At 26.2% G+C, this 13,023-nt stretch overlaps 9 protein-coding genes across 9 annotated transcripts; 5 read left to right on the top strand and 4 right to left on the bottom strand.

Annotated features, from left to right (window-relative positions):
- Nucleotides 1-359: 359 nt before the first annotated feature.
- Nucleotides 360-887, top strand: cand_038390 (uncharacterized protein; the record flags this gene model as incomplete). Its single annotated transcript, XM_067214062.1, has 1 exon — nt 360-887. One exon carries the CDS (start codon nt 360-362, stop codon nt 885-887), a length of 528 nt encoding a protein of 175 aa, XP_067069729.1.
- A 1,410-nt stretch (nt 888-2,297) lies between these two features.
- cand_038380 (rhomboid family protein) lies at nt 2,298-3,181 on the top strand (the record flags this gene model as incomplete). Its single annotated transcript, XM_067214061.1, has 2 exons — nt 2,298-2,506; nt 2,569-3,181. The coding sequence occupies 2 exons, from the start codon at nt 2,298-2,300 to the stop codon at nt 3,179-3,181; spliced, it is 822 nt and encodes a 273-aa protein (XP_067069728.1).
- Nucleotides 3,182-3,399: 218 nt separating this feature from the next.
- cand_038370 (uncharacterized protein) lies at nt 3,400-3,873 on the bottom strand (the record flags this gene model as incomplete). Its single annotated transcript, XM_067214060.1, has 1 exon — nt 3,400-3,873. The coding sequence occupies one exon, from the start codon at nt 3,871-3,873 to the stop codon at nt 3,400-3,402; it is 474 nt and encodes a 157-aa protein (XP_067069727.1).
- A 322-nt stretch (nt 3,874-4,195) lies between these two features.
- On the top strand, nt 4,196-4,747 carry cand_038360 (uncharacterized protein; the record flags this gene model as incomplete). Its single annotated transcript, XM_067214059.1, has 1 exon — nt 4,196-4,747. One exon carries the CDS (start codon nt 4,196-4,198, stop codon nt 4,745-4,747), a length of 552 nt encoding a protein of 183 aa, XP_067069726.1.
- Nucleotides 4,748-4,884: 137 nt separating this feature from the next.
- On the bottom strand, nt 4,885-6,936 carry cand_038350 (uncharacterized protein; the record flags this gene model as incomplete). The annotated part of the gene is made up of 1 exon (XM_067214058.1): nt 4,885-6,936. The coding sequence occupies one exon, from the start codon at nt 6,934-6,936 to the stop codon at nt 4,885-4,887; it is 2,052 nt and encodes a 683-aa protein (XP_067069725.1).
- Nucleotides 6,937-7,388: 452 nt separating this feature from the next.
- cand_038340 (uncharacterized protein) lies at nt 7,389-7,907 on the top strand (the record flags this gene model as incomplete). The annotated part of the gene is made up of 1 exon (XM_067214057.1): nt 7,389-7,907. The coding sequence occupies one exon, from the start codon at nt 7,389-7,391 to the stop codon at nt 7,905-7,907; it is 519 nt and encodes a 172-aa protein (XP_067069724.1).
- A 132-nt stretch (nt 7,908-8,039) lies between these two features.
- Nucleotides 8,040-8,516, bottom strand: cand_038330 (uncharacterized protein; the record flags this gene model as incomplete). The annotated part of the gene is made up of 1 exon (XM_067214056.1): nt 8,040-8,516. One exon carries the CDS (start codon nt 8,514-8,516, stop codon nt 8,040-8,042), a length of 477 nt encoding a protein of 158 aa, XP_067069723.1.
- A 170-nt stretch (nt 8,517-8,686) lies between these two features.
- Nucleotides 8,687-9,616, top strand: cand_038320 (uncharacterized protein; the record flags this gene model as incomplete). The annotated part of the gene is made up of 6 exons (XM_067214055.1): nt 8,687-8,694; nt 8,768-8,803; nt 8,868-8,895; nt 8,972-9,027; nt 9,106-9,180; nt 9,292-9,616. The coding sequence occupies 6 exons, from the start codon at nt 8,687-8,689 to the stop codon at nt 9,614-9,616; spliced, it is 528 nt and encodes a 175-aa protein (XP_067069722.1).
- Nucleotides 9,617-10,320: 704 nt separating this feature from the next.
- cand_038310 (calcium-dependent protein kinase) lies at nt 10,321-11,925 on the bottom strand (the record flags this gene model as incomplete). Its single annotated transcript, XM_067214054.1, has 1 exon — nt 10,321-11,925. One exon carries the CDS (start codon nt 11,923-11,925, stop codon nt 10,321-10,323), a length of 1,605 nt encoding a protein of 534 aa, XP_067069721.1.
- Between the last annotated feature and the right edge of the window lie 1,098 nt (nt 11,926-13,023).

Below are 13,023 nucleotides of genomic sequence, written 5' to 3'. Positions count from 1 at the left end.
TGCCAAAAATACAAGATAACTTTTTAACAAAATTAAAATCCAAACTCCCCTTATAAATGAGAGTGTTAGAACTTCTTTCTAAGTACTTATTAAGGTGATAATACTTCTTTAGCGCTTTAATTTCTTAAAACCTAAATTTACTGAAATATTTACTATAGAACACTGCGGTCTATTTTTCAATAAAAAGGTTGTAAACATATTACATATTCCTAAAATCAGTAGAAAATAAAAAAAACAAATTTGAGTGATCTTAATTAATAGTATTGTGTGTATTAGTGGTCTTATGAGCGCCAAGATGCACTAACACACCAGGAATCTAAAATGTAATATTAGACTATTCTCTGATTGATTAGTAAAGTATGTTTCTAAATATATTAAGATTAACACCACCTGGTGGTGGTCCTGCTCCATTAATAAAAAATAAAGCTATTAGACAATGTTATGGTTTAATGTTTTTAAATATGATTATAACTATATGGAGTATATTTTCAATATTATATAGTAAATTTTTAAACTCTCACTTCGGAACTGAAATATCTGCATATTTATCTGTAGTATTTATAATGGGAAGTATAAGCTCTTATTTTTTTTCAAAACTTGGTTCACGTAAATATTCTAGTGATGTGGAATGGTCAAAAATACTAATATTAATACTAATAATTAACTTAATACAATATGGGGCTATTGTTTGGGGATGTTGGATACTATATAAAGTATTTATGTCTAGACATTTAATTGGTACTAAAATGTACTATTATTTTATTTTTTCAAGATGGATGTATAGTACATTGTTTTGCTTAACTGCACTATACTCATTTTCAGTTATTCTAACTTCACTTACTTATAGTCAATTATTAATATCTTTAGTGAATCAAAGGATATCGTAACCTTGTAAGTTAATATTTTAAGTATTACTGTCTAATATTTTAGATCTTACTTTTATTCAACATGTTTATTAATGATGATCTTTTATTACCGTTTACATAGTAATATAATCTTCAATATCTTCATCCTCTTATTTAGAAATGATTAATTGTGCTTAAATATATAAGGCTTAAAGAAGTAAAATATAAAACTAAGGAGAATCAAAATATAGATAATAATATTTATAAAACCATTAAAAAGACTGAATAATAAACCTTTACAAGGTCTCCAATTCTTAACATTAGAAATAATTAAGAATATACTACCTTCTAAATTAATTAAACCTATAGATACTCCTTTACCTTATATGTACTGTATTAAAGGTTAGTTAATATTATTATTCAAACTAATTTTGTTTGAATAGTAAATGATTTTAATATGTATTCTTATTCTAATTTTTGTTTTTTTTTTTTTTTTTTCTTAAATGTAAATTCTAGATTGGATAGATGAATATCAAGAAACTATAATTTTAAGAAATATTGAGATAGCCTCATCATATTTATTTAAATGGTAGGAAAACTCAGGTTTGGGGTGGGGATGCAATTCAAGATGGAATTATAAATGAGGAGGAATTACCTAAATAGATTGAATTACTTATAAAATCTTTAGTTAATACTCATTTATTTGATAACTTTACACGTCCAAATAATATTTTCATTAACTAATATGATATAAATAGAGATATATTATCACATAAAGATGGTCCATTATATTATCCAAAAGTTGCTGTATTATACTTGGATCGGATGTAGTTTTGAATTATTGGGAGCTACTTACAACTTCCAAATTATCAATAGTGAATAATAAGTCTATAAAACTATCAAATAAGAAGTGTTTATTTTTAGTATTTGCATCACATCGAAGTATATTAGTTTTTATAGATAAGTATTACACAGACCTTTTACATGGAATATAAGACAGATAAGAATAACTTTAAATTTGTTATTTGCAGAATACTTTACAATATTATCTTTTATATAGTTACGAAGATGTAATAGATAATGATAACTTATATGGAATTAATAAAGAATTTAAAAGAAAAATTATAAAAAGATATTTTAGAACAAGTCTTACTTTTCGATATATTGGAAAGGATCAAAGTTAAGAATATATATAGAACTCATATCGATGATACCATTAATAATATTATATACCATTTATATTATTTTATTTTTAAAGGATATCTTAAATAATCCTCTTTATTTTTCCTCTTTTTTTTTCTTATTGTTGAACAAAAGTTAATATCTTAGAATCCTTATTAATAAGTATACTTGGCGCAAAAAACCCCCGACCCTCTAGTATTGAAAAATTATTATTATAGAACTAATCATATTACACTAGAGGTAAAATATTATGCTCTGAAATTGAAAATAATGTCCAATATACATCGATTATCTGATTATCAAAATCGTGGAGATATTATTAATTCATCTCAGGGCCAATCTGGATTAAATTTAAGATTTATTGATTTATTTTTTCCTGGTATAACATGGAAACATACTATTGTATGGATTAGTATAATACAAACTATTATTTATATTGCAACATGTATTGTAGGATCTTGGGCATTATCTCCATCTGTGTAAGTTAAATATTAAAATCTTATTTTTGACTTATAATTTTTATTATCTTGCAATTCTTTAGACCAACATTAATCAAATTCCAAGCAAGTGTACCTAAACTTATTAAGCAAGGACAAATATGGCGTCTTCTAATTAGCCTGTTCCTACATGCTTCTATATGGCATATCATATTTAATATATTTTTCCAGCTTAAATTGGCTATTTCATGTGAAGATAAATATGGTAGGATTTTATGTCCTTCAATATACTTTATTACTGGAATAATTGGGAATTTATTTTCAGCTGCAATTAGAAATAGTTGTATTGTGGCCGTTGGTGCTTCTACATCTGGATTTGGATTAATTGGTACTCAACTAGCTGAACTGATATTATTTTGGCATATTATACAAAATAAAGAAAGAGTAATTCTCAATATATTATTATTTGGCATTCTTATGGTACTTATTACATGGGGAAATCCCACTTCTGCCGTTGACCATTGGGGACATACTGGAGGTTTCCTCACAGGACTTACAATGGGAGTTTTTGTAAATTATAATTCTGAATCAAAACCTAAATGGTATAGAATTGCACTTGGCATTGCAGTTTCACTTATTATAGGGCTCTTAGTTGGTCCAATTGTAAGAATCTGGGCCTTTAAAATGGCTTCTTGTTACTTCGTATTTGCTGTTTAGTTCTATATCTTATAATAGATCATGATATATTAAGTACTGTTCTACTAATTTTAAATATATCCATGTCTAGTGACTTTTTTTTTTTTTAATTCAATAATATGATCAATAACATTACATTAATTATCTCTTGTTATTTATATTACTTTAATATTTATAATAAATATGCAAAATATATATTGATTAATATATAGAAATAATTGGAATATTGTTATCTAATATTATCTTACTTGATAGTATGGATATCTATATCTATCTGGTGTGTAAGATGCCACTGTAATTGCAAAATCTACTGGAGATAAGTTCGGATCTTCTATTAATCTTCTTCTTCTTCTTTTAGAAGTTTTATAATCTTTATCTGGAACTATTCCTAGTAAACATACTGCTAAGCTAAATGCAATTACTCCCAATATTACTGCAATGACAATCAATATCCAAAAATACTGATTTCTAGCAGCATCATTATTAAAATTATTATTATCATATATATTCAATCTAAAAGGATTTTCAGCTTTATTGCCAATTTCATATAGCTGTCGCGTTGTATCCACTGCATTCTTATTACTTCTGTACCACCCAAATGCTGCAAAAGGTATAAAGTATGATGGACCTCCTGAGAGAGTTGCCACAATTCCAGATTCAAGTGCACCAATTGAGCTAGCAATATTAACATAAGTTGAAGTATTACCATTCATATTTATATACTCAGTAATAAAATATAATAAAACTATTTTATTATTACGACATTTAATATTGAGATCTATAATATTACAGGCGCTATTTCATATTTTGCCATTATGAAATTTAAGTTTGTAGTTATAAAATCTGAGTATGGAACTCTTGAGTATATATAGATATTTTTTTTTTAATTATAGAAGATCAATATCCTTAATCATATAGTAAGAAATTATTACAAGTAAATTTCTTAATGAGGAAAATATCCCAATTGACTTACAGTATATTTTTAATAATTTTCTCTCAAATATATTATTGATACCTTTCAAGTTTTACATTAAAATGTATTTTTGTGTCCTATTTTGTTGTTTATCAATAATTTCAACAAATATTTTACAAGTTTATTGTCATGGGCAGTATAATCCACCTAATACAAATGATGAAAATTTACGACATTTTAGAAGTTTTGGAATGAGTCCTGGAATGGACTTTTATCATTCACATAGGGTATATGGTACACCATTATTACTAGAAAATCAAGACTTTACATTGTGGATAATTCTCGCAATTTGCTGCGGTAGTGTTCTTTTTTTATCAATTGGTATCATTTTTTTATATCAATATATAAGATATGATCCTGAATATAATGAAATGAAAAATGAAGCTGGTAATAATCCTTATTTTAATGAATTCCAAAGAATTTATGAAAATATTCCTAAAAATAATATATATATCCCAACTAACCAGAACTTATACCACTATCAACCAAATTCAAATTTCTCAATTGCAAGCTGTTGTAAGAATTATAATATTAACACTTGTATTCCAAATTCTAACAAATGTAATATTTGTTATACAAAATACCAGAACCAAATACCCACACATTATGTGTAAAATTATTTCTATAGGTATGATTATTGTAAAAGTTCATTGCCTTTGCAGCCAATTAAACGTCATTCAACAAAAAATGAATTTCTTATATATTTTAAATTTTATAATCTTATATATAAAATTTATTTCCAAACTAAATTTTATTTGATATTTCTTAACTTTCGTTTTAATTTCTTTTGGTCTTTATCTAGTATACTAATATTCTTATCACTTTCATCTTGTTTCATTTTTTTTTTTTTTGGATATAACAATCTAAGATCAATACCTCCCTTAATATTATCATCATTAATAGATCGTAACTTTACTACAAATTCGCCTTTGATAAATTCTTCATCTTCATTAGATTCATTATCTATTGAAGAAATTTCGATATCTTTATTGTTTGATAACATCAAAGTTGCTAAAAATGAACGGGATATCTGCCATTTTGGCAAACCCTCTACAATACTTGAAAATTTTACGCTGTCAATCCCCATACTTATAATTTGAGCTCTAATTTTCTCTATAATTTTTTCTCCCTCAGATTTAATATCAAAATCTGGCCTTTTATTTTGAATTTCTAAAATAGGTTCTAGGTATTCTGTCCAAGAATTTATGCGTGCATGTAAATCAGTCATATGATCTTCCAAATCAAATTCACCAATTTTTTGATCATCTTCTATATTTCCTTGTTGAATATTACTAGTAATAAAATCTTCCAATATATGGTCATCTACTATATCTGCAGAGTATTGTTGAGAATCTTCGCATTCATCAATGTTACAAATGTTTACATCTTCAAATTCATTATTATTATCAAAGCAAATATCATCTCTATTATCAGTTTCACACAAAGACAAATCGTCAACATTAATATCACCTAACGTAGAATCTTTCTTTTTTGCATTTCCAAAAGATTGCTTCGAATAATACTTTCTCCAAGCAGTTATATTATTATGTATATCTACTTCTAAACTTGCTAATAGACAATTTTTGAACTGGTCTTGTATAATCATTTTATCACTAAGTAATATTGGCTTTTTTAAATCACAAAAAAATGGAATATATTGAGCTGATGAATAATTAATATCTTTTTCTTCTCTATATTGTGTTAGCCCCATTAGATAAGAGCGAATACTATATTTATTTATAAAATTAAGCATACCAGCCTTTTCTCCCATCTTTACTAATGATAAGGTATATGACTTAGTAGGAATTTTATATGATCTACCTTGTTTGATTGCTCTATCTCTTCCAATCTTTATATGTTCATCCATTAGCTCCCATGGATCATTCTTATTTTTTTTTGTACTAATTATTACAGCCTCTGTAGATTCTCCCTCCAGTATATTATTACAAGTAATCATACCTTTTTCATTTATATAATTGCTACTTAAGGCTAAATCATCTTCAATATTATATTCCATGTCTATATTAGATTCAGTATATTCATTTATATTGTCATAGTTGCTAGCATTATGAACATCTTTATTATAGTCACTACAGTTTTCTTTAGAATTGGATATATTTTCACAAAAACTACTGTTATCTTCTAATAAACAAATATCTGATTCATCTAGAAATAAAGTAAATGTTGAGGGATCAATACGATAAATTGGTAGTGATATACATGATGACTGTGATACCCCAATAAATGGTGAGCAGATTATATTCATACCCTTCAATTCTCCTTTTATTTTGTCATTTAATTTCGTATCAAGTGAAATATTTACATTTCTCCCAGATTGTAATAACTCTAATGGAACTGAAAAAATATTATCCATTAAGAACGCAGTACCTTTATTATTAGTTGGTTTCCGGATATCCCCATTCATGTTTGTTGATTGTTCTACATTACAATTATTGATGGAACTTGTATATTCCAGTTTATTACTATTTCCCAAAGACAGTAACTTTAATGTCTCATATACTAGAGTATGTAAGTGCTCTATCTTCTTAGAATATATATTCGTCGAGTTTTGTATTATTAGTGCTGCTTCGGCAAAGTTAAATAATTGAGATGAACTATGAGAATTATCATTCATATTTTCTGTACTTTGACTGTAGTTTATCTCATCTTCAAGAGTCTCTAATGCTGATAAATATTTCTCTAATTCTGCCGAAACATCTATATTCCAGTTTAATGAAAGATCTTTGCATTCTATAGATCTTAATAACGATAAGCTGTCACCAAGTTCGTTATTATATAGCATATCGTAATTCTCTCTATTTATATACCTATAGTTTTCCACTATTTTACTTACTAAAGTAATTACACAAAATCTTCAAATCTTGCTATTTATCTTTATTCGTGGGGTTTTTTTCCCTTTAAAAAAAAAAATATAAAAATTAAAAGAACACGGCGCCTTTAAATTTTAAATATCTAAACCCATACCATACTGTGATAAAATGTCATACATATAATCAAATAGCTACCTTTTAATTGAACAAGTCAATAATATTAGAGTTATACTAAGTATAAATAAAGCTATCTATGAAATTTATCCAAAACTATTGCAATTCTCCTTATGGATACTAAGTTATATTTCAGTACCGTTACATGCATGCAATTACTTGCTGCATGTAAATATTGACACTGGAGCTTTTCTTTATGATAAACTATTTAATATAAATTAGACTCAATTTTTTACTTATTTTTTCAGTCATGGAACAAATTGATGAAAATAAGGTTAGTATTCACAAGGCATCTGATAACTCGATGAAACCAAGAACCTATAACCTATCCCAATTACCAAAATTAGCAAGACTGGATTTAAATATAATTAGAAGAGAAAGAAGCTCTAATAAGGAAAATAAATGTATGAAATTTAACTATGAAGATGAGTCTATTTCCCAGTTGGGAGCTAGTATTACTAAAAAGAAAAGTGTAGAAGCAGTAAGAAATGAAGAAAGTGGCTTTAAGGCTAAACAAGAACCACCAAATGAGGATTATAAGACCTTTATGACTGAATCATCTAAGCCAATGGATGAATTGTACGAGATATCGAAATTTGTCAAAGATTTCGAAGATGAAAGAAATAAAGAAAGAAAAGATTTAGAAAATGATATAGTTAAAGTAAAACAAGAAATTTCGGAATATAAAGAAAAACTACTGGATTATTGGATTGAAATTACATTCCTTCGGACTCAACTTCTAAATTTAAAAGATGAAAGTAGTTCTTAACAGTTTGAATAGGGATTTTGTTAAAAATAAGCTAGTATAACTAATGTAAGAGTAATGGTGAATAAAAAAGATTACCATACATTATTTTATATAATAAAAAAAGTTATTAAAATTATTTATCTAATATTTATTTTAATATGATATCAAAATGACAATTGAGCAAGTATCACATGGGAATAAATTGAAACCAACTTCAAGATCTTTCTTCTCAATAAAAATTGTATCACCACATCTGCAGTCATAGTATAGTACTCCTGAGTTATCTTGAAGACACTTTAACTGATTATATTTAATATTATAATGCCAAGAATATGGGTTAAATTTCTCTTTTTCACACTTTATATCATAATTTTTTCTTCTATGGGGATCTTTTAATAGACAGTATGCATCATATAAAGCATGATATTGAACAATTATATTCGAATATTCGGTATTTTTGCTGTTACCTGTAATATCTAAATTAGTAGAATTCTCATTAATGTACTTGACTTTTTGATAAATGCTTTTATCCGGATGAAGTATGCGAACAAGTTTTAAAAATGCTAATCGTATATCCCTATCAGTTGCATCTTTAGATACCCCCAATAAGGAATATGGATCTGACAACATTGAAATATTTACTAGATTACTTTCTCAAAGGGTAATTATGTCAGGCGGTAACTTTTTGTCACCTATTACCGAAGTAGCGGTATATTTATCTCTTGTAGGATATGGAATATAACATGTAAACTTAATTAACATCCTTTTTCCCTTCACCTTGTAAAATAACAATAATTACTATGAACAGGTAAGAGTTATTTTAAGATATATAAATTATTTAAAGATATACTACTACTCTTTATTGTCAATGTTTTTTATAGAGTACCTTTATGTCTAGTTAACGAAGCTGTTGCAAAGTAAGTAAACTGAAATATAAGGGAAGTACTTACTATTTTGGTCATAATATCTTCTTTTTATCAGAGCAAGGCTAAAAAAAAAAACAGAACAGGTAATATTTATTAGTGCTGTATTAAATAGATCCTGAAGAGCAAATTTCATATACTATTTACTCTTCTATATTTTAGACCTTTGAAGGAGAAGGATTAACTCCAGAAAAAGAACCTGATAATATATGTGATATGTAAGTTAGAAATAAAATTAAAAATATTTTGAAATTATTTTAAACTAAAGTAATTTTGTTAATAACTCAATTTTCTAGATCAACATTACCCAGTATGATTTTAATGCCTGGAATGTCTTCACCAGATACTATAGAAAAAATAAAAGAACTAGCGTAAGCTTATAAATATAATGAAACACTTTAATTTAACTACATATATATATATATATATATATATATATATATATGTATATACTTTGCTTTTTATTATTAAACTTATTTCAGAATTAAAAAAAGAGGATATTCAACAAGTAGCACAAAAAAATATCAACATGACTCAGAATCATTAATTAATAATACACATGTTACTCATGAAGATATATCTCTTGGTTCTGAGAATAATATTGAATATAATCAACTTAGTAACAACGATGATAATGTCACAAATCAAAGTGAACATCTTGAAATAAATGATACTGAGACTCAAAGTGAAGAAGTACCCAATATTCGTGAAGATACAAATACATTTGGAACTGATTTTGATAGGATCAGTAGTGAAGGTTCAATTGCTGATGAAGGTTTTATAGTGAATAATAATATAACTAGATAAACTCTTGATTAATTTTTAAGAGTTTGTAATAGAAAGATGTTTAGTAAATATCTAGTTAGTAGTATAATTTTTTTTGTGAAAACAATAAATTAGACATCACAAAGTACTACGAAGGAATTATATTATCATTCATAAACAAAACAAGATACACAAGTTACTGAGACCAAAGTGCAGATAAGTATACAAATATTGACTTATACGGTCAATGTTATTTTATTCATATCTTAATTGAAGTTAATAAAACAAGAAATCAAATAAAATATAGGCTTTAACTTATCTTTACCCATCTATCATTTCCAAAAAATGGTTTAGTAGTTAGAACAGTATTTCTAATTCTGATAGTGAATTTGGTTATTTTATTAAACTGAATACTTGAAATTACTTTATATATAATCCAAAAGTATATTTTTATTTAGTACTTTTTTTATTTCACAAAAGGATCAATCTTTTTTTATAATTATATCATCTCAATTTGAATATGTATAATAGTTTTTATAACTCTATTCAAAGGTTATAAAAGATATAATTGAATATTAAAGATTTATATATCGAATATATTCAATAAGATGATTTATTTGGAATTTGGTCAGTGTCTATATATCTACCAGTATAATCATTTTTTATTTATTAAAAATTCCATTGCTAATTTCTAGATATTTACTGGTATTTCACTTACCTAAAAAAAAAGTACATAAATTTTTATTTTAATTAGAATACGGAACAAGATTTTGCAACATTTCAACAAATTCATTAAAATCCACTCCTCCATCATCATTCTTATCAACTTGCTTTATAATCTTTTTTAATTCACTCATTTCTACTTTACTGTCCGTTTGAGAAAATAATCTAAAGAGTTCTTGAGTTGAAATTTCGCCAGACCCATCCTTATCAAACATCTGGAAAGCTCTTTCCATTCGCTCTTTACTCAATAAGACATTTCTATCAATAGCACAAGTGACAAATTCTGAATATCCAATAGATCCAGATTTATCCATATCTAATAATGGCATCAAACTGTCTACCTGTTCTTCAATATTTATATTACTAAAATTTGTACTATGACGATTATTAGATAGGGAATCGATATCTTTAAGTCTAACAAAATCTCGATAACCCCTAATAAGCTCATTTCTATCCAACATGCCATCATTATTAAGGTCTAATTTTCTAAAAATATCTGTAAGTTTCTTTGTCTCTTCATGAGTTGTCAGTCTACTAGCCATATATAATAATGCTGCTTGTGCAAGCTTTTTTTCAGCTTGAAAATGTTGTATATTAGTCATTGCTGACTCTAAAGAAGGTAAATCATCAATTGATGGGGATTCTATTGCATACTTTTGTATCCATGGGTGTTGAAGGCACTGAGCAGCTGATATTCTAAGTGAGGGATGAAAAGTGAGCATCTTACGAATAAGATCCTTTGCTTCTTCAGAAACACTTTTCCACTGTGGTAAATCAAAGGCATATTTACCAGTTTCAACACGTTTCAGAATATCATATTCATTTCTTCCATAAAATGGTGGAGTGCCAGATAATAATATATATAAAATTACACCCATTGACCAAATATCACATTTTTCATCATAAGTACCCCTCAAAACTTCAGGAGCAATATAATATGCAGTTCCAATTCTATCTCTCATCTTTGTATTCGGTTGAAAACAAGTAGATAAACCAAAATCAATTACTTTAATATCACAATTTTTTTCTTTTGATTGTAATAAAATATTTTCTGGTTTTAAATCTCTATGTACAATACTATGTTTATGCATATATGTAACTCCAGAAAAAACTTGTTTAATTATCCTAGCTGCATCTATTTCACTAAACCTTTTTCTTTTAATAATCTCATCAAATAATTCTCCGCCTGTATATAATTCACTTACAATATAGTAACTATTAGAATCCTCCAAAATCTCAAATAATTTCATAATATTTGGATGATCTAATTTTTTAAGTAGATCAACTTCTTTCAAAATAGTACTAGTATCTTTATTTTTTGCATTCTGTTTGTTAATAACCTTAACAGCATATTCTGTATTTGTTATGCGATCTCTACACTTTATAACTTCTCCAAATGAACCTTTACCTAACAAACATATTATACTATATTTTTCAGCAAATGTTCCACTTCCGTTCTGTACAAACATACCAGTACTTACACTACTCTCAATACTAGGTATATGACTCTTATTCATAACAGCCGTTCCACTTGAAGCTTCATCTATTATTTTATGTGCTTCATTTTCAGATATTTCTGCTTTATTGCGTAATTTGGTACTATATTGACTTGAAGATGATCCACCCATTAAAGTTTTTATAATATCCCTTTATCTTTTAAATTATAATAGTCAAATTTGCACACTTGACTGGTCAGTTCATTAATTCAGACCTATTCCTGCATCTTGAACGTACCATGTCTTATCTTGCGTATCTGGCAGACAGATATTGTAATTGACTTTATAGGAATGTATATTTATAATTTAAGTCTATACATTAACCAATAGATTGACAAATGCTATTTAAATTATTATTTAAACATATATTGAAGAAAATCTAGTTTTTTTTTTTTTTTTTTAAAGAAAGAAGTGGACTCACTAGAGCATTGTATCAAAAGTCGTGAAGTTTAAAGATGCAGCTTATATTATTAACTACTTGAAGTCGTCAGTTTATTTCTGCCAGAATTAAGCTACTATTTGTAATATACTTACAATTTATATTTACAAATGTCCAGTTTTCTTTTAAGTCAGAAATATTATACCAGATTATAGATTTTTTCAATGAGTATTATCAAGTATTCTTTACTATATAAATATATATATATATATATATATATATATTCACTGATAAAATATTTAACCCAAGATATTAATATTTAAATATATATTGAAGTTAATTACTTATACTTCTCCCCCTTTTTTCTCTATTTAGGAAAAGATACAAAAAAAGAAGAAAATAAATACTCCACTATAAAAAAATCTAGTGGTTTACTAGATAATTTTCATTTATAAATTTACTTTCTTGATAGTTATATTACCTTAGCTATTAATGTATATATCTTTTTTTTTGTTTGAATTTAATTCTACTATTAAACTTTATTCAAGATATTCTAGTGCATGCAATGTTTATTATACACACTTTAGGCGCCTATATTTGCTAAGACTGTAAGAAATATATAAATAAATAGCTGATTTGTTAGAATAAAATTAACCATTCTAAGATTAAATAAAATCAAAAAAAGGACTAATATGATCTATTAGATTTACTATAATTAAGTATATATGGCAGAGTGCGAATAATTAATCTATTGTATATTGTTAATATTTATATAGGACTAATTCCAATACCAATATTATATAGTTTAATTAATAAGACAATTTATAAATACTATTATTAACTAAATATTA

Source organism: Cryptosporidium andersoni (assembly GCF_001865355.1).
Source record: "Cryptosporidium andersoni isolate 30847 chromosome Unknown contig_77, whole genome shotgun sequence".
In the NCBI taxonomy this organism is placed as follows: domain Eukaryota; phylum Apicomplexa; class Conoidasida; order Eucoccidiorida; family Cryptosporidiidae; genus Cryptosporidium; species Cryptosporidium andersoni.
This window is presented reverse-complemented; position numbering and strand designations above follow the sequence as displayed.